Here is a 24981-nt window from a genome sequence, read left to right as displayed (position 1 = left end):
TCGGGCTCCTTGCTCAGCAGGGAGCCTGCTTCTCCCTCTGCCTCTGCCTGCCACTCTATCTGCCTGTGCTCACTCTCTCTCTGACAAATAAATAATAAAAAAAAATCTTAAAAAAAAAAAAAAAAAGAAAAGGAGTCTATACCCCAAGTGGAGGGGTTCCTTCCCCTACCCTGGAAGTGGAGGACGCACCCAGACAGGAAGTGGAAGACCAGACAGCAAGTGGAGGATGAACACCCAGACAGGAAGTGGGAAGATTCTCCTCTGGAGAGAATGAAGAGCCATGGGAAAGGACACCCAAACACCACCATTCGGGGTTCCTACTGAAAGAACCAGCTCGCCCGTGGATTGCTCCACGAGGATGTCCACCAGGAGACCTCCCCCTCCCAGAAGCCTCACTCTTCCACATGGATGAATGGACCAAGATCAACAGACGACTGAGGCAAGCATCCTACATGAAAGACAGGGGCCAAACTAAATAGGAAATGCACAGAGGGGAAAAAAAGAACCGAAAAGAAACAGGACACAGAACGTGTAATTAATATTGAAACGATAAGAGAATGTTATATTTAAAGGCAATAACAGGATAATAGACAATACAGTGTATACATGTAAAGAAAGATGAGATAATACCAAGTCTCAGAAATAGAAAACATGATCACAAAGGTTAAAAAACCAGTAGAGATTAAACATCATATTGATGAAATCTTTCAGGAAGTAGAATAAAAAGACAGACAGAAAATAGGAGATACAAGGTATCATAGAAGGAGGCTATGCCCAGCATCTAATTAACATCAGTTCCATAAGGAGAACGTGAAAAAACAAAGGAGACACCATCAATGAAATAGTACAGAAAACTCTCCCAGAACTGAAGAATACCAATCTCCGGACTAAAAGTCGCCATTGAATACACATCCTAGCGATTTACAAAGACCCATTTTAAGGCATACCGCCCTAAAATTTCAGATGAAGAGGAATAAAGAGGAAATCCTAAAAGAGCCCACGGGTGGTGGTGGGAGAGGGGGAGAGGGTCCACATACAAGGTGCAGCACAGCAGACTTCTCCCCAGCACACTCTGAAGCAACACCTTTGATACTCTGAGAGATGTCTTCATTCTGTATTTCCATATCCACTCAAGCTATCCATCAGATATAAAGGTAACACAAAGACTTTTTCAGATATGCAAGGACCCAAACACTGTACTTCCCATATGCACCTTCCCTGGATTTACTGGAGGATGTTCTCCAGTGAAAAAGTGGTGTAAAATAAAACACAGGGAGACTCGGGACGCAGGAAACAGAGGACGCACTCCAGAGCTGGGTGAGGGACAGACAGGAGGGGGAAAGGGGTCCCGTGCTGAGTTCTGTGGATGGGGCCAGGTCCAGACTAGAGTGAGAGGATGGAGGATGGCTATAGGGAGGTCCCAGGACAAACAACAAAGGAGGCAACAATAAAAACGAAACCAAATAGAGGAATGGATGGATGAATTACCCAATGCATTTGGAAATTAAGATGGGCACGCACTTGGGAATCTACAGGAGTTCTTGGGGAAAAAATGATGGGCCCAAAGAAACTAAACAAGTAACAGCATGGCAATTATTACCTTTAGGTAAAACAAGTGGTTGTCTAAAAAGGGTGTTGCTTGGATTAGTCATACTAATGCAATGCTGGCAGCTGGGGCTTTTACCCAGAATGGGGCTTACCACCACTTTGGGAAAATGGGAACGGGAAAGTGTAGGTGGTTGTATTGGAGACCTTAATCTTCACCCACCTCAGTTGAAATTTGATAAGTCTAAAATGGATATAATCAAGGAATAACGATTTGTGCCAACATATTTGGAAATAGAGAGGTAAGAAATAGCTGAAATTGTTGAAGGTGCTGGGACTTGGGGGTGGGCTTTTTTTCCCCACAATAAGCCTCTTAGAACCATCTGACTTGAAACTGCATCACATGTTACTTTGATAAAAGTATTAATTTAGAGGCACCTGGACTCAGTCTGTTAAGCATCTGACTCTTGATTTCAGCTCAGGTCATGATCTCAGGGTCATGAAGTTGAGCCCCATGTTGGGCTCTGTGCTGAGCATGGAGCCTGCTTGGGATTCTCCCTCTCCCTCTGCCCCTCACCTCACCCCCTCTCCCACTTGTGCGCGCTCTCTCTCAAAAAAAAAAAAAAAAAAAGTATTAATGCTTTAAAAAGTGAATGAAATAGTGCTTGAAGGGAGCAGGAACAAAGAGCTCACTTATTTGAACAATTCAGATTCTGGTACACTGCAGGGATCATTGCCGGAGAAATAGGGAGGGAGTTCATATGAATCCTGCACTGGGTAAAGAGAAGCCCCCGTCTACCAGCATCATGTCCAGGTTGCGTGCCTGGCACTGCCGTCTGGGCTTCTCCAGGCCCCCCGCAGTGCTGGGGGGGCAGCATGGGTGGCACACAGAAACTCTCAGTTGAGACGAACAACTCAGGTCTGGATCCAAGAGAGCAGGAGCTCATAATGTTCCCGGTGTGGAGCTAAACCAACCACACTCATGCTTTATCTTGCTTCATCTTTCCAAGAAGGGTGTGTGTCCGTTCCTTTAAAGATTTATTTATATATTTAGAGAGAGAGAGAGAGAGCGTGCACCAGTAAGTGGGGGGGCGGGGGCAGAACGAGAGCATCTTGAGCAGATTCTGTGCTGAGCGCAGACCTGGAAACGGAGCTCGTTTCCACGACCCTGAGATCATGAACTGAGCTGAAACCAAGAGCTGGATGCTTAACCGAGTGCACCCCCAAGGCACCCGGGTTTGGGTCCTTTAATATCCTTGTTCAACCAAAGAGGAAAACTAAGCTTGGAGACATCAAAGAAGGCATCCACATTCATTGCATGTACTAGGAAGCAGAGCGAGGACAGGGACCCAGGTGTGCGGGACTCCAAACCGAAACTCCCGATCGTCCTCTGCTGCAGGGCCTCCCACCAGGCCGGCATAATTAACAACAGTGTAAACCGGACCGTGCCACTTGTTCAACCACTTTTGGTCCTTGGTCCTCGAGGAAGTCACTTAACCTCTCAGACACCCTTTCTGGTAAAGCTAATGATTCTGGCTCTACCTCTCGATTGGGCTCAATTAAGATAATATATGGGAAAATTTTAAAGAAGCTTGAAGTGCCAATGTATGCAAATGCATGTATTATTTTTGATGACAGGAGGGAGACAGGTGGTCTTGTTACCCTACTTGGTCTCCCACTTAAGCTTCAGGGAAGCAGGTTCTAGTAGGATCCTGAAGAGACAGCCCGGGGTTCTGGAAGACAGACAGCAGCCGGGTCAGCAGGCAGGCTGACACTGGGCGTGTCTTGGTCCCAAGTGTGGCTGGACATCTCCCCTGGAGGATCTGTAATATTAAATTTGGAGGACTTCTTCTCCTTTTTCGTTTTCCATGAATCCCAGGCTCTTTTGCGAGTACAGTATTCAGAAGCACCGCAGCCTTCAGCTCCGGCTAAGCATCTGTGACTGGACTGAACTGAACAACTCCGAGTGAACGGTTTCTCTCCTTTTCCCCAGGTGTCTGGACAAGCACGATTTGGGGCCACCTTTTACTTGGCGGAGATTTCATCAGTTGCGGAATTGGAATTTCCAGACATTTACTGCCCCAGTGTGCCCCCTGGTGGACAGTCTCATGTTTTACTTCCCAACTTTCTCAAAGTGCTTTCACATTCATGAAACAAAACCCCTCAGAGATGCTTGGGAGCTGCAAGCTAGAAGGCTGGTCTTAGTTCCACGCTAGAATGAGAAAACACATTTAGAGAGAGGAAGGATTTTGCAAGTTCCTGGAACTGTATTTAGTGTCTTTTTCCTCCATTCAGCAAAAACCCAAAATACTGCAGTCTGAGTGGTCTGGGTTTGAGCCCAGTGTAAGTCCTGGTTCAGCAACTGTCACCAAGCGAGGTCCTTTCACAGAATTGAACTTGATCCCTACCAGGCCCTTCATTATTGTGGTCATTTGCATTTGGAAGGACTATTCTGTGCAATGAATGTGCTGAAGTACTTCCAGAAGGAAGACTGACAGCTGATGTACCAAGCCAACTGGTGTGTGTGTTTTAATGTTTGGTGGGTTTGCAGCAATGCCTTAAAATAGGGTTTAGTTAATACAGGCGGTGGGATCTCCTCAGACTCCTTCCTCAGCCACTGACCACTTCACCATGAGCCCACTTAGCTTTGAAGTCCTCCGTGGCCGCTGGGGGCGGCGGAGGTGGGGTGGGGTGGGGTTGGGGGGGCGATCTCCACTCTGCGGGAGATCCTGCCCTCTGGGGCTCAGAGGTGGCTGGCCTGGAGTCAGGTTGCCAGCTTCTGATCTGTGCCCTTGGGTGAATCTCCTCACTTCCCTGTGCCTCTTCTTCCTCCCAGGGGAAACAGGGCTAAAAAGTAGTATTCACCTCTAGGTGCTGGGAAGATTCAGCTACACAACTTACAGAAAGCGCTCAGCCCCAAAGCTGTCCTTCTCCATGGCTGTTGATCAGCAGACCTGGGGAGATGCCCTGAAGTCTACATTGGTGCTGCACGAGGGACAGCAGTGTGGGCTTTTCCTTCAAATACCTTCTTCTGGTAGAGGATCTCAGCCCTGGTGGTGTTTGCAAGCCCCTCTCCCCAGGCAGGGGGTGTGTGGGCATTTGGGGTTGGCCAATGAAGGGAAACACTGCAAGCATATGGGGGAACTGGACACAGTGCAAAGGAGGGACCATCCCACTCAATTAAGAATTGTCCCTGAACAGATATGTCTCTAAAACAGATGTACAAATGGCCAATAAGCATATGAAAAGATGCTGGTTATCACTAATCATTAGGGAAATGCAAATCAAAATCATAATGAGATACTGCCTAACACCCATTAGGACGGCTATTATTTAAAAAAAAAAAGCCCAAAAAATAACAAGTGTTGGAGAGGATGTTGAGAAATTGGAAGCTTTACACACTGTTGGTGGGGATATTATGCGGTGCCGTGGAAAAATGTACTGTGGTACTGTGGAAAATAATATGGCAGTTCCTCAAAAAATTAAGCATACAATTACCATACAAACTAGCAATTTCACTTTTGGGTATACACCCGAAAAAACTGAAAGCAGGGACTGGAAGAGATATTTACCCATGTTCATGACCCGTGTTCATGGGAGCATTATTCACAATAGCCAAAAGGTGCAAGAAACCGAAGTATGCATTGGTAGATGAATGGATAAATAACACACGGTCTCTACGTTCACCGGAGTATTATTCAGTCTCTAAAAGGAAGGGAATTCTGACACACACTGCAACATAGATGAACCCAGACGTGAAATGCCAAGTGAACTATGCCAGTCACAAAAGGGCAAACACTACAGGATCCACGATATGAAGTGCCTAGGGTAGTCTAATTCACAGAGAAAGCAGGAGGGTGGTGGCCAGGGGCTGGGAGGTGTATAGAAGAGGGATTTTGTGTTTACTGAGTACAGAGTTTCAGTTTTGCGAGAGGAAAAGAGATCTGGAGATGGATGGAGGGGACGGTTATTGCACGAATGCTGTGAAAGCACTCAATATCATGGAACTGTATACTTACCAGTAATTACCATGATAAATTTTATGTGTATTTTAGCACAATTAAAAAATCTGCCCCACCTGAAATGCCAATAACATCCTTTTGAGAGATAAGTGGTCAGATATGCATGCATTTGGTTATAAGAAGTCCACTCAACCCTTGCATGTAACACCCTGAGCTCCTTACAACATGTACCCTCCTTAATGGCGGTCACCCAGTTACCCCATCCTCCCCTCTCTTCACCCCGGCAACCCTTAGTTTGTTTCCTATAGTGAGAGTCTCTTATGGTTTGTCTCCCTCTCTGTTTTCACTAAATTCTACCCCTGAAATTAATAATACACTATATATTACCTAATTGAATTTAAAAAAAATTAATTAATTAATTGAAAAGAAAGAACTATACATACTACAGAACTAAGGGACATAGAAACAATTTAATAAACAGAGAAATGTTTCATAATTATGAATGGGAAGAGTTCATCTTTTAAAGTTATATATTATCCCTCCCCTTCTGAATTTTTCTCCATCATTCAATACAACTGCAATTAAGTTTTTTGTGTGTTTGTGTTTGTTTTGCTACATCTTTTAGCAAGTACTCTCACATTTCTAACATTTATCTGGAAGAATAAACCAAACAGACTTGTGCAAAAAGAAGAAGAAGAAGAAGAAGAGGTCCACTCGTCCTTAGGGGCCCTGTCTACGTGGACTACTGCATCTGCCCTCCCCGTCCATGTTTCCTCTTTGTCTCAACTGCCAGGGAAAGGAGACTCCAAGGAGCCAAAACTTGATGAACTCCTGATGGGATCAGGAGTCCCGTAGTTAAATGGATAGTATTATTTCAGGATGTTCTCATTTATTTATAGCAATCCACTTATAAATGACCTATATTAATCAATAAAATCACACTGGGGCAACAACATGGGATTTCTGGCTTCAAATGATATTCTGGCTTTCAGTGGAAAACTGAACAGGAGGAAAGAGTTCTTACCTTGTAGATACAGGACTTAGCATTCAGAAAGAAGAGCTCGATGGTAGCATTGTCCTTCAGGTATGAGATGCTTTCTATATAGAACCTGAAAGAGAAAAACTGCTAATGAGCCACAGAGGCAGAAACTGATTGAGCTGAAAATCAGCTATTTTCTGAGCTACAGGATTTGACATGAGGACCAGAACTCCCCATCCTAAATGAAAAAGGAAAAGGCATGATCCGTTGTTTGCATATGGTTCCTTTTCAAAAGAAAGCACAGTTTTTCAAGACCCTTTCTAGCACATGAGGACTGCCATGCCTGACAATCTTGTCCAGAGCCAAGAAGCCAGGCCTCCTACCAGAGGGGGTTAAACTCAACCATCGCCTTTCTTTTTCCTAAGCCATGTTCCAATTTTTTTTTTTTTTTTGGATGTACAGATGGCCCATGGTGCCAATTTTATTTGCAGTCATTACAGTACTCCAACTCATGTTTACAAGTTACACCTTTGCCACAGCCTTGGCTAAATCTTGAACTAGTGCAGAATTTAGCTGTGCCAGCGTGCTGATCTTCGCGTGCTTAGATGTGGCATACTTGTTCTTGATGGTCATGTGCTTTGTAAGCCCACGATTCACCATGACTATATTCTTAGCCAAGTGTTGCATAACACTTAGAAGGGATTCTTCAGTGTATGATAGATAATGCTGTAGAGTGGGTGTACATTCACCGTTATGAAGAATTTTCAGTGCTAAGCAAAAGGCTCCTGCTGCAATCTGAGAAGGAGGAAAGTGCACCATATCATAGTCCAACATAGTTGGACACAGGTATTTGGCCAAAGTATGTTGCTCAACATCAACCTCTCCGACCTTAGATGCTCTCCGAAGGAAATGCGGGGGTAGAGGGCGGCCCAGACCAAAATTTAAAGATCTCAGAATCTTCACTTCCATCTGTCTGATTTGGTGCTTAGCGTAAGTGTTGTCAGTCACAAAGGCAAAGTCACCGATTTCTGGAGGGTACATTTCTTCATACTTGCTTGCAATAAACATGGCAGTGACGCCAACCAGCTGCAGCATCTTCTTGGGCACACAATTATTCTGCATGAACCGATCAATAATGGAAACAGTCATGTACATGGTCTCCTGAAGTAACCTGAACTTCACCTGAACCTGTACTAGCCAGTCAATAAGGACAGCTCTCATTTCCAGTGACTTCACGACCCAGTAGGTATTTTGGTCTGATGGCTTGCTCTTCCTCAAGTTGTCTCAGATAAGCATAAATATCTTTCACATATTCACTACAAAGGTTTGGATCAGCTCCATCTTCGGCATCCACATCATTCACTGCAAGAATTACATCAGAGAATGCCTGACCCAGATATTCTTCTGCAGGGGCACATCCAGATGTTTCCATTGGGCTTGGAGAGGGAGTATCAACCAAAATAGGCTCAGGCGAAAGTTTTTCTTCTTTAACAGGCTCAGGTTCTGGCTCAGGTTCTGGCACAGGCTCGGGTGCCTTCTCCAGAGGTTTAGGTAGTTTTTTAGCAATAACTTTTCCAGGAACCAAAGTTTTTGCTTCCTTTTTCAGAGGCAATTTGGCCTGTGGTTGTTCGTTGACTTTGTTACCAATGTCTCTGAGGGCTGTTCTCGGCCTCAGCCCGGCCTTGGAGGCCGCAGTCGTGGCCAGAGGCATGCGCTTTGTGCCTGCCATGCTGATCTTCGCCTTATTTTCCATATTAACTTTTGCGTTCCTGGTGACCAGGAGTGCCATGGCTTCTTCTTCACCAGGCAGCAGCTCGGTGGGGAGAAGCAGAGCATGGGAGTCACCAACCAGCCGGGGACCTGAACCCCACGCAGCTCAACAGCCATTCCTCCGCAGCACGCCGGGCCCATGTTCCAATTTTTAAAAATATTATTTGATTTTCATACATTGCTTTTTTGGTCCTAATCATTGTTGAGTTGGATTTCTTGAGGATAATTTCTCCTGCTCAATTGAAGAAGGGGGCCGTATTTCTCTTTGAAATGGTTACAACGTTATTTTCCCAAAGGTGGCCAGGTGTGATTTGATTTCTGCGAATCCCGAGAGCTATGGCAGTGTTCTTAGGCTGTGATATTAATGCATATTAAGCCAAACGAGAATTGGATTTTTATCCAGATGGAGCTTATAGATTTCTTTCACGATGAAACATGCTGAAATTATTTACGTTTACATTTAATGCACCTTTTTACGCATCGACTTTGGAGTTTATTAAATCACGTAATCAGATTAGGCACTTGTACTTGTCTAGGGGGACCAGCCTCGTGCAGGGAGGGGTGATGGAAGGCAGAGCCTTGCCGGAGAACAGGCTCTGAGTGGGGCCTCTGTGTACCTGCCACCCAGAAACTGGGGCTATGCCAAGGTGGTGGCGGCAGATGTGATGGGAAAACAAGGGCTATGTTCTTCTAGAACAGTGTTACGATATGATGGAAAGAATCCTGGGGAGGAAGTCAAGAGGCCAGTGATCTGGTCCCAGTTCCATATGATTTAGGGCAAATCACTTCATCTCTCTGGGCTTCTGTTTTCCACACTGTAGAAGACGACCACGGGACCCGGTCGGTCAGTGGTTCTCCACCTGAGAAGTCTACCGCTTTCAAATATTAGAAACTCATTCAGATGAAAACAACAATCACAATAGCAAAAACAAGAAACCAGTATTTCATGAGGCTAGCAAAACACACCCCTAGGCAAGGACAAGCCCATAGCCCACCAGTTTGCAACCTCTTGTCTGCAGACAAATAATGTTTTCGGTCATTTTGTGTGTGTGTGTGTGTGTGTGTGTGTGTGTGTGTGTGTGTGTGTGTGCAGAGGCTGCTGTGATGAGTATCACACAGATTCATTTAAATTTGTGAGTGAATCCACAGTAACTTCAGATACCAGCAGATATTTTCAATCAACAGGTATTAATACAATCACCACCATGTGAGAGTCTACAGAATGTTTGGAAATTACAGTATGGCCCTCATTCTTGCAAAGCTTGGGAATGAGTAGGATCCTTAGTGGACCCCTGCCACCTGCTCTCTCCCTGCAAGAAAAAAAAAAAAGAAAAAAAAGCAAGCACTGCCCTCCTGCTTTTTGGAGCAGGTGTTTTAGGTCATGGAGGTTCCGTAGAGGGTCTACAGTGGTCCCCCTTACAGCACAGTGGTCCCAAAGGAACCGCAAAGTGGTACAACTTCCTCGTCTCTACAAGTGGAGACTTGAAATGCAGTAGCAGGATGCTTGGGTGGCTTAGTTGGTTAAGAGACTGCCTTGGGCTCAGGTCATGATCCTGAGTCCCAGGATCGAGTCCCACATACATCGGTCTCCCTGCTGAGTGGGGAGTCGTCTTCTCCCTCTGACCCTCCCCACCTAATGCTCGCTCTCGCGCTCCCATTCTGTCTCCCAATAAATAAATAAATAAATAAAAATCTTAAAAAGAAATGCAGTAGCAAGCTCTAAGTCTTGAAGCAAAGTAAGTTAAATTGGATTTAGTAATTAATCCACATTTGTTGTGAAGGATTTTTAACTGGGAGTAGTCAGAATAGCAAAATCGGAAGGAAGGAAGGAAGGATGGAAGGAAGGAAGGAAGGAAGGAAGGAAAGGGAGACGGAGGGGGAGGGAAGGGAGAGCAGGGAGTGAGGGAGGCTGACTTGCAGGCGTGACTCATTATAGATGAATCTTGCTTTGCACCTTTGTTCAAGCTACTGCTCTTGACCCAGAAACCACCATCCTCCATTCCCCAAGCCACTCCTGCTCCCTTCTGCCCTCACTCAGGAACATCATGTTTCCTGGACTCCACTGATGGCCCCCAGGGAAAAGCGCTTCTCCTGGGCTCTTCCTCTGCTTGCTGTGCTGCCCCAGGGTCCTGCACTTTCCCGTTCCCTGGGGCATCTTCTTTCTAGGCTTTGGTGAGGCCAAATCCCATTCATTTTTGTATCTCCACCACTAACACAGCACCTGGCACACACGTGGGCTTAGCAAGTGTCTGGGAGGGAAAGACTCTTGTTTGTCAGCTTCTGCAGGAGGGGGAGGAGCTCAGTGATCCCCGGATGTCCTGAAATTCCCGGTCAAGGGCTCATATTCTTCATCCGGGCCCTGTCCCCCTGCCCTTCCCTCGCTGTCAACATGGAAAGTTGCACAAGCAGGCAATGATCCCCTCGAATCTTAAAGCCAGGACAACAGCAGAAGTTTCTGGAGTTTGACCGTGAGTGACCTCAGTTCTACAATAATCACTCTGAGTCTAAATCTGTTGAGTCTGAAATCATGTAACTTTCAATGCAATGCCTTGTGTCTTTTCTGCATTTGTTTCTATTCTTGAGAATTAAGGAGTGAAGACGTTCGCTACTCCTGCCATCCATTTTCTCCTCAATAGTAGGAGGAAACATAACACCCCCCACCCTCGCCAGAACTGAAGTTGGAAAGGACAGAGCAGGTTCTGTTCTCTGCGACAGCATTCGTGTCCCCCGAGTTCCACGGGGTCTGGCTGGACATGAAGCAGGAATGTAGAGAAAATAACCTAATCTGAGAAGAGGAAAAATAAACCATCTCCTCTTGACAGAAACTGAGAATCAGGTTCCTGTTAACCTTTATCGCTGAGAAGCAGCCTGGAAAACAGTGTGAGCTTCAGGCCTGTCATATTATTATTCTGTAACCCTGGATATTTAACTCATCCTGAACTTTCCATCTGCGCTAGGGAACTTGTGAGTCAAAATGCCCAGAGGAAAACAGACCTCAGACATCTCAATCCACACACTGAGGCTCAGGGCAAACTAGGGGAGCACCAAGGAGAAGAAACTTCTGGAGAAGTGGGAAACATTGATGGTTCAGTTACAAAATCCGAATTTTTGTTTTTTAAAACCGATTCTGTCCCTTTTGATTTTCCTGAGAGCTCCTCGTTTTTGCCAGTAGGTGGCGATGTTGCATTTCCTTAACCACCAGTGCGCGGGTTGGGTGGGGGGATCCCGCTGCGCTTCCTCGTAGACCTGGTTCACAAAGAAAATTCCAGGTCTCTGGGTAAAGCCAAGGAACTGAATGCTTTCGTGTAGATTCACAGGGTCTGCACGGACAGTTCCAAGTCTGGCTCTGTATTAACCTTGGGGTTCTGGTGCTATGACATTTGGGGCCTTGGTGGCTCTGAAGGGACTGCCCCTCCCAGGGCTGACCAGTTCCTTTAGAGGCCTGAGCTTGCCTTTCCTATGCAGACCAGCCACTGGAGAGCTCACACACCCTTCCTGGTCCTTTGTAGGGCCCTCACACTCCAGGTCAGGACCTTCCTGCCCCCATCACCCCAGGGCCTGGGCCAGGGCCAGACAACTCTGTACAGCCCCTATGCCCCAAAGCCTGCTGAAATTATTCAAAGAAGCCAAGCCTAAACCTGATTACCCTGCCTCACCCATTCCTTCCTGTAGAAATCACAGAACAAAGGCTCTTCCCCACATTTTCCCCCACTCCCTCTGCCTCCTGACCAACCCTTAGTGCGCCCTGGGCAGCGCTGCCTGCTACGGCCCGCCCCCTCCTCCTGCAGACCAGACCGTGAGTAGCAAGCTGTCTTTTCAATGGCCACCACCCCCTGATGGGTTGGGAGTACCCGTACCTGAGTAATAATAAAACTTACTTTAAAACGTGTTCTTTGGCACATTTAGCAGGACTGAATAGGACAGCTTCCCCCTCTCCCCCGCCCCCCACCGCCGAGTCAAAGAGCCAACCTTTGTTCTAGGCCCAGGGCAAACCTGGGTAAGTCTGTTCCCTGAATCGCATCAGCAATGTCACACCCCGCCTGGCCCAGATCATGCGATCCTGAGCGCCTGCATCTGATACTCCGAAGCAGGAATAAATATAAGCTGTGCTCCTACATGTTTGGGCCCATAAAATAATCAAGAGGTTCTGCAGCCTTGGGGAGTCTCCTCCCCTTGAACCCGCAGACGCCTCGGACAGCAGCAGCTTGAGCGGGTGTCCGGTGCAGGATGTCAGTCAGCTGGCCCCCTCTGGACGGCCCGCTCCTCCTCTTCCCTCTCACATCCACCCCCGGCACTGGGGAATCACCGAATCTTTACAGCAAGTGTTAATTAAATGGACCGCTGATTTCATTTTGTCAGGAACACAAGGGTCACATTCTGAATGCTGACTTAGTAGCAAAAAGGAGCAATGGGAATGAAACAGATATTTGGTGCTGCTGTGAGTTTCTGGGGCTGGATATCTCTGATCTTTAGAATTTCACCAGCTCGAAAAAATCCTCACTGGGGCACCTCGTTGAGATCTAGCAAGTTCTGGTTAGCAGGCACCTCATTTTAGGATCCCTGCCTTCGTTGTTACTATGGTGACAGGAAAGAACAACTGTGTCTCAACCAGCCAGGAAAGACACCAACAGTCAGGTCATAAACTTGGCTGTAAAATCCCCACTCCCAGATTAAACCTTCCTGGGATCGCCTCTCCCTCTCTCTCCCTCTCTCTCCCTCTCTCTCTCTCTGTCCTAGTGCTCACTTCAGTTTACTGTTGGTGAACGTCAGTTTGAGGAGACAAATCTAATCTCTTATTTATTTTGCTACAAACAGTGGAGATGATCAGCGTTGCAGGGACACTTGGCTGAAGATGATACAACTGAAGCAACAGCCCAGGCATGGAGGGGATCATCCTGAGCACAAACGTGATCCTACAGAAATACCCAGAGATTTCCTTGGGCGTGCAGGGAAATTTTTCTTAGAATTTTTCTTGACCTGTTTCTTAAGCTTGCCTGGTGAATATGATCAGAGGGTCATTGTTCTCAGATTTGGGGAGTTTGTCTCTTAGTCCCAGACAGTGGTCTGCAGAGGGATGTGACCTTGCTCACACACTGCTCGCCGGGCTGATCACAGAGCTGCAGGAGGGGAGGCCAGCAGGTGCGGCAGTCAGATCATACCGGACATGCTAAGGAGAACCGCAGTGTAATGATGGGAGGCCAGGAACATTTTGAGGAGGGGAGCACACAAGAATTCTGGAAAACTACTCAGTGGTAACCTAGAGAAGGCCAGAAGGAGCCATAACCAGGACACTGGTTCAGGGAGAGTCAGAAGTGGGTATAGGACCTATTTAAGACACAAAAGACAGGAATTAGTGAATGAAGGAAGGCAAGGAGGCAGGGGAGAGAGAGCAGGGGAGTCAAAGTTGACTCCTGAGGTTCCGGCTGGGTGTGTGGCTGTGCCAATCACAGAGATAAGGAGGTGCCACAGGAAGAGGAGGAAGTTTGGGGGGCAGAGAGATGAAGATGCCATTGATTCAGGCAGAGGAGGGCAGAGAAGCACCCATGGAATTTGGGGCCTAGAGACCGCCAGTGACCATGGCGGTGATGGGAGGACAGCCACGAGCTGAGGAGCCCAGCGGGATGAGGAGAAAGGAGACAAGGGCAGACCTTTGGTGTGGACATGGGTGGGGGGCAAGGAAGCAGTAGCTGAAGGAGGATGCAAGTCAGGGAGGGTATTCACTTTTGTCAGGGTAGAAGTCATGGACATGGGGGAAAGAATCCGTGGAGAAGAAGCTGCAGAAAACAGAGAAAGACGGGAGACTGGAGGCAGGGAGCTCTCAGAGGTGCTGGAAGGGGCTGCACTGGAGTGCGCGTGCACCTGGCTGGCCTCGGACGCTGGGCTAGGGTTGGTCTCCCTCCGAAGGGTGTGCATGTGTGAGTGTGTGGGCACGCATGTAGCGGGTGGCTAAGGAGGCCACAGGATGGGTGGATATGGTGATGTAAGGGAGCAGGAAGCTGCAGCTCCCTTGGGCCAGCTTTCCTTTTCTCTACAAAATCATAAGCAGTGTCACCTTGGAGCAAAGGAGTGAGCTCCTGGTTTGGAGTCTGTGGCAGGAGCAAAAGCTACTGTGGGCAAGGCAGGGGACCCTGAGCAGGTGCAACGGACAGAAGTGGCTAGAAACACCAATGAACTGTGTGGGCCTTCTTCCCTGGCCCGGCCATAGTCCACAGCTCAGGGACAGAAATAAAAAAATATGTGACTGGACTGATCCCATCCCACACGTGTGTGCGTGTGTGCGTGTGCATGCACGAGAGCCATGGATGCATGGGGCCAGCAGCCAAGGGAGGGGCGGTCCTGGGGAATGGTTGATTGCAGTGATGCATAACAGGCTTTAGACTGAATCGGCAGGGATAAGGACAGGCAGGGCTGAGAGGACCCCAGAAGTCAGGGAAATGGATGCACAGGTGCACAAGGGTAAGGGTTCGTGTGCTTTGCCCCCCCGCTCTACCCTTAGCTCCTAAACCAATGCCCACAACATAGTCAGTGCCTGGCCGATGGGACCATGGAGTCGTCTTTATAGGAGAGGAAAGAGCAAAGTGCAAGGCAGAATGCCTCCCCACTGGTGTTCACCCTGGTCAGCTAAGGGCAAGAGTTTCTCAAGTGGGGCTAATAGCACACACCTCGGCTCCTGAAAGCTGCTGCTTTACCATCTGCGAGGCCCCTTCCTCCACCGCTATGGAGGTTCCAACCTGCCACCAACCTTTGCAATTAGGGGCTGGCCCCCTGCTAATGGGGTGCACTCCACCAAGGCCAGTGGGAGTTCAGTAGGGCTAGATCTGGAATGTCAGGCCTGGGAGGGTTGCTCTCCACACCCTCACCCCCAGTGGGGGTGCATCCGGGCCACACCATCTCTGCAGATGGACCCCGGTTCTGCAGCCACAGCCGAGTGTGCAATGCAAGAGGGACCAAAGTCACAAATCCTGACTTGGCCTGTGGCCCCGCCAGAGTCTCTGAGAAGCAACCATGGGGTTGCTTTTCATTTGCGGAGAGAGAGGCAGTGTGGTGTAAGGGGGAGGTCTGAAGTTTGGAGACAGATCTAACTGAACAGAGGTGGTTACTTACTAGCGGTATTGGGAGGAGAATCAGCATGTTGGGCCCTCATCTCCCTCCCTTCTCTATTTTTTTTCTTTTAGATTTTATTTATTTATTTAACAGAGAGAAAGAGAGAGAGAGAACATGCAGGGGCAGAGGGAGAGAGAAAGGCAGGGTCCAGATTGAGCAGGGAGCCCGATACGGGACTCGATCCCAGGACCCTGGGATCGTGACCTTAACCGGAGTCAGATGATTAACTGGCAGAGCCACCCACGCATCCCTCATCGCCCTCTCTTTACCTAGGAGTAATAACACGTGATTCGAGGGCTGTGAAGATTTACAATCATTCTGAATAATGGATGGGTGTTTAATAATGGATAGTTCCCTTCCTTCAGACCTTTTTCCTTTTTAGGTAATTATTAAGACTCTGAAGGCTCTGTGATCACTCCCGGTGATCCGTGATCTGACTCAGGAGAAGGCAGGGGGAAGGTCCTCTTCAGGCTAAATCATGGGTCAGTGAGGACAGCTTCTCAGTCCTCTGTCCCGCCATGCTAAGAATACCACGCAGCACGACACCAGCCTCAGGCCCTTCGAGGACCTGCTCAGAGGAGAAAGCAGAATTACCTCAATTCAAATTCATGTTATTTAATATACTGGGGTCTTGTTTTTCACCATCGGTTGAATGGAGGGGATATTCTGCCCCCACTCTCACAGATGTTTCGAATATGCATTACAGCAAGAGAATATACAACTACCAAATAGTAAGCCATGCTGGGATGGCAGCCCAAATTTAGCTCCCCAGTGGCACGGGGTTAATATTTCCACTGGATGAATTCCCAACTCTTAGCTTGAGGCATTCAGCCCTTTCCACAGTCTTTTATTGGGTGCTTTTATTCTCCATTTCCACAAAGGCTAACGGTGCATGTGTTACAGAGATGGAATCTCTAGATGTTTAAACAAAAGGAGGGAGGCTAGGAGCGGCTAGAGAGACTGCTTGTAGGCACGCATGTGGGCTGCTGGCTGGGCCGGGGCTGCTCCAGCCATCAGGCTCTCATTGAGAAAAGAGAAAGGTCAGCGTGCACACGGGGGAATTGCCCAGCCAGATGGGGGCTCCTCAATGGACCCCGGGATCGTCCAAAGTCTGAGTCCTTTATAAAGATAATTCGTCCAGCCATTCCTTTGGAGAAAATAGCCTGAGGGCACCCCTGGAAAGGTACCCAGGTATAAGTTAGGAATTCTGCCCAGGCACCAAGGTAAAAAATGCATAATTCGCCTACATGCCAGCATCAGCCTCCTCTCTTGGAGAAAACAGACACTTGGTGTTTTGCTTCTGTGTTGCATAGTTGGCTGCAAAGTAGGGACTCAGGAGAGTGCGGTTGAGGAGACAGGCTCCTCTGTGATGGGTGCCAAGGGGACACCCACCCTAGGAGGTGGTGGCAACAGTTCAAGTGACAGATGATGGGGAGACAGGCAGAGAGGGCAGAAGGTGGAAGTAGCCACAGAGAATTCATGCACCTAAGAATCTGAGGAAGAGGAAAGACTTCAAGTTTGAAGCCTACGGGACTGAATGGATAATGATGTCACAGATTTGAGGGACCACGGAAGGCCTGGGGAGGTTAAGATGCTGAGACTGGCTTTGGAGCTGCAGAGTTAGAGGCACTCAGGTGAGCCAAGACTAGACATAGAAACCCGAGGCTCTGCAGAAAGAGCAGCTTTTGTGATGAGCTACAGAAGGAACTCCACCTGGTGACAATATTCTGCTGGGGTCTGTCCCCAAACGTGGCCTGGGAGAGTTTTTCCCTGGGCGTGTCCTCCCAAGTGCTGGCTGCAGCCACCTAGGAAAATGGGTGGTGGATGGCAGAAGCATTCATTCCTGGTTCTCCATATTGTGAGCATGGGATCTACTTCTGCAGCTCTCCTCTGTGTATGTGGTGTCACAGAGAGAAGTCAGGAGTGACTTGGAATGGCCTGCAAATCCTCAGTGACAATCTCAGGGCACCCCAAGCTTTCTTCCAAGGCTCAGTTCCCGAAGCCCACCAGTAACTCAGCTCATAACAGGCCCTTGCAAAAAGCAGCTAATATACAACCAGCCCAGAATCTTCTCTTCTTGATTAATGTTGGTGAAAAGCAGCAGGAAGGAGGGGAGCTCCTGATGTATGGCAAGTGGACTCAGCCACCTTTGATTACAGGTTAATGAAACGCTTAAATTCAACTGAGCCTTGCTAGATGCTGCCACACCCCCCCGGTGGAATTGTGAACTCTCCTTTACACAGTTACTTTCCCATTTATCTGAGAAAATTGAGCCACCATTAAAGAGACTGTGACATCAAGATCATGCCCATCAGTAATGGAAATGGCTAAGATTAGCTCTGATAGGTTTGCTGCTCTGAAACAAATAAAAAGGGCATTAAATGCAAGTTTAGATCTGCTCCACCACCAGGGGTGAAGATACATACTCCGGCCTGGGAAATGGACCCTTTAATTCTCAGATAGGCTCTCTGATGCTTTCTGTGGTATCAGGATGGCTACGATTAAAATTGCATTCCTGATGATGTTCTCTCGGAAAAACTGAACTATTAATTGTTTGTCCTGCTCTTGAACTTGTTAACATGTATTTTGTAAAGATTTTATTTATTTATTTGAGAGAGAGAGAGAGAGCATGAGTAGGGTAGGGGGACAGGAGGAGAGGAAGAAGCAGGCTTCCTGCTGAGCAGGGAGCCAAATGCCGAACTCAATGCCAGGACCCCGGGATCATGACTGAGACGAAGGCAGACACGTAATTGACTGAGCCACCCAGGTGCCCCACTGAACTTGTTAACATATATTAAAAAAAGGACAGGGTGTGTGTATTGGGTATGAGTGCTGGTGTCCACTGGAAGACGGAGGCATTCGAGCCTAAATGCCCCTGCAGTTGTGCACATTGACGGTTCTGCACAGACACAGACTGGTGGCTCCAAGAACCAAGGGCTCCAGGAGCTGCTGGATCTGGACGCACAGATCCGGGCTTTGCCCGTGAACCCAAGACACAACCCCCCTCCCTGCCTTGCCAAAACTTTCTGCAAATCAAAGTGTAAGTCTGGCTGACTTCATGTTTGCAAATGTTAACCATGAGAAGCAAATTATGTTCTCTGCAGTCACAAAATAAAACTTCTTATAATAGATTAGTGACCAGAAAATGCACATCGTTTCTGGTATTTTATTACGCCATATCCTCCCTTACTGGGCAACGCCGTGATCTATGGTTTGTTGCTGCATTTCAACTATTCCTATCTGGGATAAGATAAAATAGGCAAATTTCAAGAGGCCAAGTGCCACTTGTGATAAAAGGAAAGAAGACAAAGGGTTGCCTGGATAGCTCAGTTGGCTGCGCACTTGCCTTAAGCTCAGGTCATGATCCCGCGATGCTGGAATCGAGGCCTGTGTTGGGCTCCCTGCTCAGTGGGGGGGGGTCTGCTTTTCCCTCTATCTCTGCCCCTCCCCTCAGTTGTGCTCTTACTCTCTTTCAAATAAATAAAATCTTTAAAAAAAAAAAGGAAAGACGACACAGACATTTGTGATGTAGTTCCAAATGACTACCACCACCAATAATAATAATAACCCCAGGGTTTGTGTTACTGTAAGAGACCGAGTTTAGTTTGAGAAATATGCCCCCCAAAAAAGCAAAAAAGGGGGCTCTTAATTCCACCCAAGCGTCCTGTGCAAGAGCACAAACACGCATGTCTGTGCACATACACTGACACATCCTGGACACTCACACCCTAGCATTTCATCTACTAGGAATGCAGCTCTACCATGACCTCTGTCATTGGCAGTAGATGGCAACAAACTTGATTTCCCTCTCCTTTAATCATGCTGCCCTCCCAGGCCTTTCTTGACAAAGAAAAGGAGCAGCAGCAGAAGGATGGACACGAGGTATACATACCTGACACAGAAATATAAAACCACCGGTCCGGACTTTTTGGGGAAGTCATGTTCCAATACTCTTCGATCTAGCTGAAGCCAGTTTAAGTGTCCCCTGAGGAGAAGAGAGACAGATGGGTTAGGACTCCGGAGTTTGCATCTGTGATGAAGGCATGTGTGCGGCAGAACATGCTGGATCACAGATCAATGTGGGCCTCCACCTCACTCCTAAGTTCTCAGTATTTGAAGAACCTCAAGGCATTACCGGGGCGGGGGGGTGGGGTGGGGACACTGAATCAGCGGCAGATACCGTGTGACATGAAGGAGGAGGCGAACGGCAATCAGGAAGTGTGGGGTTCACGACCTGCTATCCACTTCCTAGATTGTGCTCAACTTAAAACGGAATCATTCTCTCGTCCTGAATTCCCTTATCACCACCTTCCTGGATGCCTTTTTTCCCCGAAGGACGCAAAACCCACTTTAGAAATGTTAGCAATCTTCACAACATCTTGCTGGAAGCAGACGGGGTGAAAAGTGAATCACAGTTTCTCAAAAATTTAAACTTACATGCATCATGGACCCAGACATTCTACGCCTAGATATTTACCTGAGAGGAATGAAAGCTATGTCTGTGCCAAGACTTTTTTACACACAGATGTGCAAAGACACTTTAACAGCTCAAAACTTGGAACAAGCCAAGTGTTTATCAACGGGGGAATGAGCACGATGTAGTTATAGAGCAGAATACTATGACCCAATAAAGCCAGTAAGCTATTGATACGTACACCCACATGCATGAATCTCAGAGTAATTACTGAGTGAAAGATGCCAGACAAAGAGGACAGTCTGTAGGATTTCATCTATATAAACTGCAGAAGGTGGGGTACCTGGGTGGCTCAGTGGGTTAAGCCTCTGCCTTCGGCTCAGGTCATGCTTGGCAGGGAGCCTGCTTCCCCCTCTCTGCCTGCCTCTCTGCCTACTTGTGATCTCTCTCTGTCAAATAAATAAATAAAATCTTAAAAAAAAAATAAACCGCAGAAGGTGCAAACTGATCTATACTGACAGGGCTCATTGGTGGTTGCCCTGGGGGGGTGGGTGCGAGGGAGGGCTTTCAACAGGGCAAGAGGAAACTTTCGGGAATGTTGGATATGTTCATTATCTTGATGGTAGTGATGGTTTCATGGGTGTAGACACATGTCAAAACTCATCAAACTGTACTCTTTAACGAGTGTTTATTGTATGTTAATTATACCTCATCAAAGCTATTTTAAACAGTGAACCACAGAGACCTTTGATACATAAATGGAGTGGCTTGTGTGTTTCTTCCTTCCCTCTCTTCTTTCCTTTTGTAAATATTAATTAATGGCTTTCTTGGAGAAAGGGTTTGGAGATGCTGCGGTGTACAAAATAGACACCATCCTGATTCCCCTTGAGCTTAAGGTCTTGTAGGGAGACAGACACTCAGCCACTATTCCTGCAATTAATGGCAGGATTACTAATCAGAATGGTATTAGGACCTCACACCTATGGTACAAGGACCATGAGAAATGAGAACACGTAAGGACCTGAGCTGGGGTCTGAGAAGTACTGCCTGGTGTTTGAGATTTGAAGAACAGTAAGAGTTAACTTAGCAAAGAGAGAGGGGCTATGTTCCAAGCAGTGTAGCCAGCATGTGCAAAGGCCCCAAGGTATGCCCTGGCATGTTGATGTTGTGTGAGTAGAAAGGGATAAGGCTGAAGAGGGCAGGGACCAGCTGCTAGGGCCTGGGAGGCCACGAGTGAGAAGAGTGGTCTTTGCAGAGTGAGGCAGAGCCATGGGATAGGTATGAGGAGGAGAGGGTGTCTATCTTTTCTTCTCCTCTTCTGACCCAGTTTTGGTCCAGGAGCTGGAGAACTCAGTCCTATAATCACCTTTGCTCAGGAAGCTCATGTTGAACACACACAACTGATCCATGAAGCCTCCTCAGGTGCCCGATGTTGGGTAACATGTTCATAACATATATGCAACATGTGAAAGGCTGGCACTAGCTCTGTGGACAATGGGAGACAAAAGTTGTCTGACTCGCTGCATTAGAATGTCTGCTCCTCCAAGCACATGCTTGCCTCCAACAAATGCAAGACAGAAAACATGCTAGAGGTTTCCATCTCCACTTGAGGGCTCATTCAAGCTGCACCTTTTACACAAAATCTCTCTTTCAATGAAGCCCACAGCTGTGGCTCTAGAGATGGTATTTGAATCTGCTTCTGAAGAGCGTCCACCTGAGGAACTTCTCTTTTTCCTCCTCCTAAGGATCTACATCTAGAGAAACATTTTTTTTTCTATTAACTTTATCTTTCATGTTTGTTATTCTTCTCTGAATATAGTAAGGATAAAAAATAATGGGAAAAAAGGATTTCTAAATAAAATGACTAGATCACTTTCTTCCAGAAAGGTGGGATAAATTCCCATCCAACTAGAAGATGGGATCTGGAAGCAGAAGACCTCGGTGCCAACTTGGTCTCTGGCTGTACCGGAAATGCTGAGACTGCCCCACAGGGTCATACTGCTTCAGACCTCTGTGCCTGAGCTCATCTCTCTGCCTAGAATGCCCTTCCCTTCCTTCTTCACCGAGTGTAGCCTGGCCCATCCTTCAAGACCTGGCTTTCCTGTGTTTCTTCCAGAAAGCGCTCCTTGACTACCTTCCCACACCACAAACCAGCCTGGGTTGGGTTCCTCTCTGGACCCACCCCAGGCACACCTGCTCCCATACTCCCTCCCCACCATCTGTGGAAGCTCCTCTGTATATGCTTTCTGTCTCCCCAAGTAGACCCTTTACATCTGAAAAACAGAGACCTGATTCATAAGGTAAAATGTGTATGTTTGGTCAAGTGGAAGGTATTAACACAAATGTTAGCCCTAAGTACTGGATAGTAAGTTACAGTCACGCTCCTCTTGTCTCTGAAAATGTCCAAAATCTCCGAGAGCCTTTTCTTCGGGTTCAGAAAATCTTGAGAAAACTCGGAACAGCAATCCATCCAATGACTAAGCAGATTTAAATTTTAATCTAAATTTTAATCTCTTGCCTGACAATAATTTGTGATAAAGGGTCTGTCAGGAAGGACCTTTTTATGATTATCACAAGAGAAATCCACAGTGCACTCCAACGGCCCAACATTACTGACCATACCAACTGCTTGGGATTCAACCTGGCCTTGGCGGGGGCAGGGGGGTGAAGGTGGGCCATGATTCACTTGGTGAAGAACCTCTAGGTGGGGACATTACATATGAAAGGACACAGACATAGGTGTCCCTTGGATGCCACTCTGTTCAGGGTGCTCTGCCCTACTTCATCCATGTGAGCAGAAGACAACAAGAGGAATAGATTACCTCTCTACAGACTTTCATTCCCGTTAAAATTTTTTTAAAGATGGGCACCTGGGTGGTACAATAATTTAACTGTCCGACTCTTGGTTTCAGCTTAGGTCGTGATCTCAGGGTCATGAGTTTGAGCCCTGTGTTGGGCTCTGTGCTCAGCATGGAGTCTGCTTGAGTTTCTCCCTCTCCCTCCACCCCCCAGGAAATCAATCAATCAATCAGTCAACCTTTAAAATAAATAAATAGAAATAAATAAATAAAAATAAAAACATTTTTTAAAGAATGACAGTTTCATAATATATTTATTTAATTGGAAATTCCTTATTGGCGCCATATTATCAGTTTAGCATTTACCAAGCACTGAAATAGTCAGACACTAAGAACACAATCAGGAAGCAGGAGGCCAGAATCACCCCAGACTGAACAGCCAGCGTCCGAGGAAGAATGACTTTCCTTTCTCCACTTCCTCTGCTTGACTCCTGAACCCCCAGCTGAGGGATGTGGGCGATGGCAGGACACACACGCACGCACAGGGTTCTGACAACCACGGACAGGTGGACCCCAGAGTCCTGAGGCCCTTGGGCAGAAGGAAGCGGCCCCCTCCATTTCGCTCCATTTCACGTGCCTGCAAAAATCTCTTCACTGCAAGCTGCTCACGAAGGCAAAGACCAAAGGGACAAGTGACTCATCCAAGGTCTGTTATGATAACTGCCTTATATTTGGGCAAAAGCTAAGAGATGGATTGAAATGTCGACTGGAGGGCACCTGGGTGGCTCAGTGGTTTAGGCCTCTGCCTTCAGCTCAGGTCATGATCTCAGGGTCCTGGGATCGAGGCCCGCGTTGGGCTCTCTGCTCAGCAGGGAGCCTGCTTCCCCTCTCTGTCTCTGTCTCCCCACTTGTGACCTCTATCAAATAAATAAAATCTTTAAAAAAAAAAAAAAAGAAAGAAAGAAATGTTGACTGGAAAGTCCCCTGGAAACTCGAGTACTCTGGGCTTGTTAAAATATTGTCCGCTCCTTGTATGTGGTTCCAAGTCACATTTGTGACAGTTAATGGCACCAAGAGTTCCTCACTGCTTCCTTCCCTGCGTCACACCCCACAGTCCCAGCACCAAGACCCTTCCTCAAATACTTTTTTTTTCCCTTTAAGTTAGGGTGGGATGGGGAATGAATAGATCAAAGGAGCATTTTCTCTATTCAGTGTAACTAAGAGATGTCTGATAGCTCGGTTTTCATTATTCTCATTGATTTTTCATTTGAGATTTCACCTCGGTGCATTTACCAATAACAAAGCAAAAAATAAAAAAAATGCCCCAGCCGACACTCAGAGTATTTGTGTTACTGCTTGACTGATAACTATCTTTAAAGCTGAGCGAGATAACACTCGTTTGCTTTATGGTGGCGATAGGTCAACCTGTTGGGCCAGGAATAAATACGCAATTGCTTCCAGGCAGCAGAAATTGGATGCATTTACTTAACAGATTGCTTTTAGCTTCTACATATAATACAAATAGATTTTTGGTTCGAGCGTTGGCACCTTCAATAGAGATGGCCCTAAGGAGAGCTTTGTTTATGGGGAGCTACCAGAGGGTAGAGGTATCTGATAAGCTGGTCACTGCTTGGACCCCTGAAGGAGAACAATATGCTGTGCCTTGTGCCTTTTAGAGGTTTTTACCGCAGATAGGTTATTATCTATGGAATGAGTTTCCAAAGAAAGCCAAAGCAAGAGCATGAAATGCATATGGATGTCACTGGACGGGGGGGAGGGGGGGGCGGTGAGCAGAGTGCTCCTCAAAGGGAAGAATGTTTAGCTAGTTCATGTCCTTAGTTGGAAATACGTGGGCTCATCAAGGATAGCTCAGGGTCGTAATTTAGCTAGAAACTCTCAAACAGTGGCCTTCAAGTATGTGAGTGAGTGTGTGTGTGAGAGAGAGAGACGGAGAAGGAGACAGACAGACAAAGAGAAGTATCAAGGAAAACAGATGGCTGTTCGGTCCCACTGACTTTATGGCTTTAATTTTTTATTTGTGGAGGAACTGTTTGCTCCACTATGTTCTCTTAAGGTTGTTCTGAATTTTCATTTGTAGCACCTCCTACACTGTATCTGATTATTTACCTTCTAAACTAAAAATGCAAGCCCTACAGGGGTCAAAGCTAGTCATCTCTCTATTTCCAGGGCTTAACAGTGGATGCTAAGTAAACCACGGCTCCAGAACAAATCCATCAGCTTCAAATACACTCCATCGATCAATACTGCTGGTGTAATGAGAGCCATCCACGCAGGGACACAGCTCCTGCCCTAAACAGTCTCCACATTTGGGGAGAATTCACTGCTTACTGACCCCAGGATCTGAGCACCACTGTCCTGCTGGCACTGGGAATGTCAATGTCAGAAGAC

At 47.1% G+C, this 24981-nt stretch overlaps 1 protein-coding gene and 1 pseudogene across 4 annotated transcripts in view; both read right to left on the bottom strand.

Moving 5' to 3' along the window:
- LOC111155500 (FERM domain containing 4A) overlaps window positions 1-24981 on the bottom strand; it is a 307805-nt gene that overhangs the window by 115516 nt on the left and 167308 nt on the right. For all 4 annotated transcript variants that reach the window (XM_022515665.1, XM_022515664.1, XM_022515666.1 and 1 more), the window contains exons 4-5: window positions 19253-19345; window positions 6532-6616 (exon numbers count right to left, since the gene is read on the bottom strand). In XM_022515665.1, the coding sequence (XP_022371373.1) occupies window positions 6532-6616; window positions 19253-19345 (178 nt within the window). The remainder of the gene's footprint in view (window positions 1-6531; window positions 6617-19252; window positions 19346-24981) is intronic.
- LOC111155501 lies at window positions 6992-8275 on the bottom strand (annotated as a pseudogene).

The sequence above is a fragment of the Enhydra lutris genome, unplaced genomic scaffold (assembly GCF_002288905.1).
Source record: "Enhydra lutris kenyoni isolate GAN:26980312 unplaced genomic scaffold, ASM228890v2 scaffoldscaffold42, whole genome shotgun sequence".
NCBI lineage: Eukaryota > Metazoa > Chordata > Mammalia > Carnivora > Mustelidae > Enhydra > Enhydra lutris.
The sequence above is the reverse complement of the archived record's forward strand: the minus strand, read 5'-3'. Positions and strand labels throughout refer to the sequence as shown.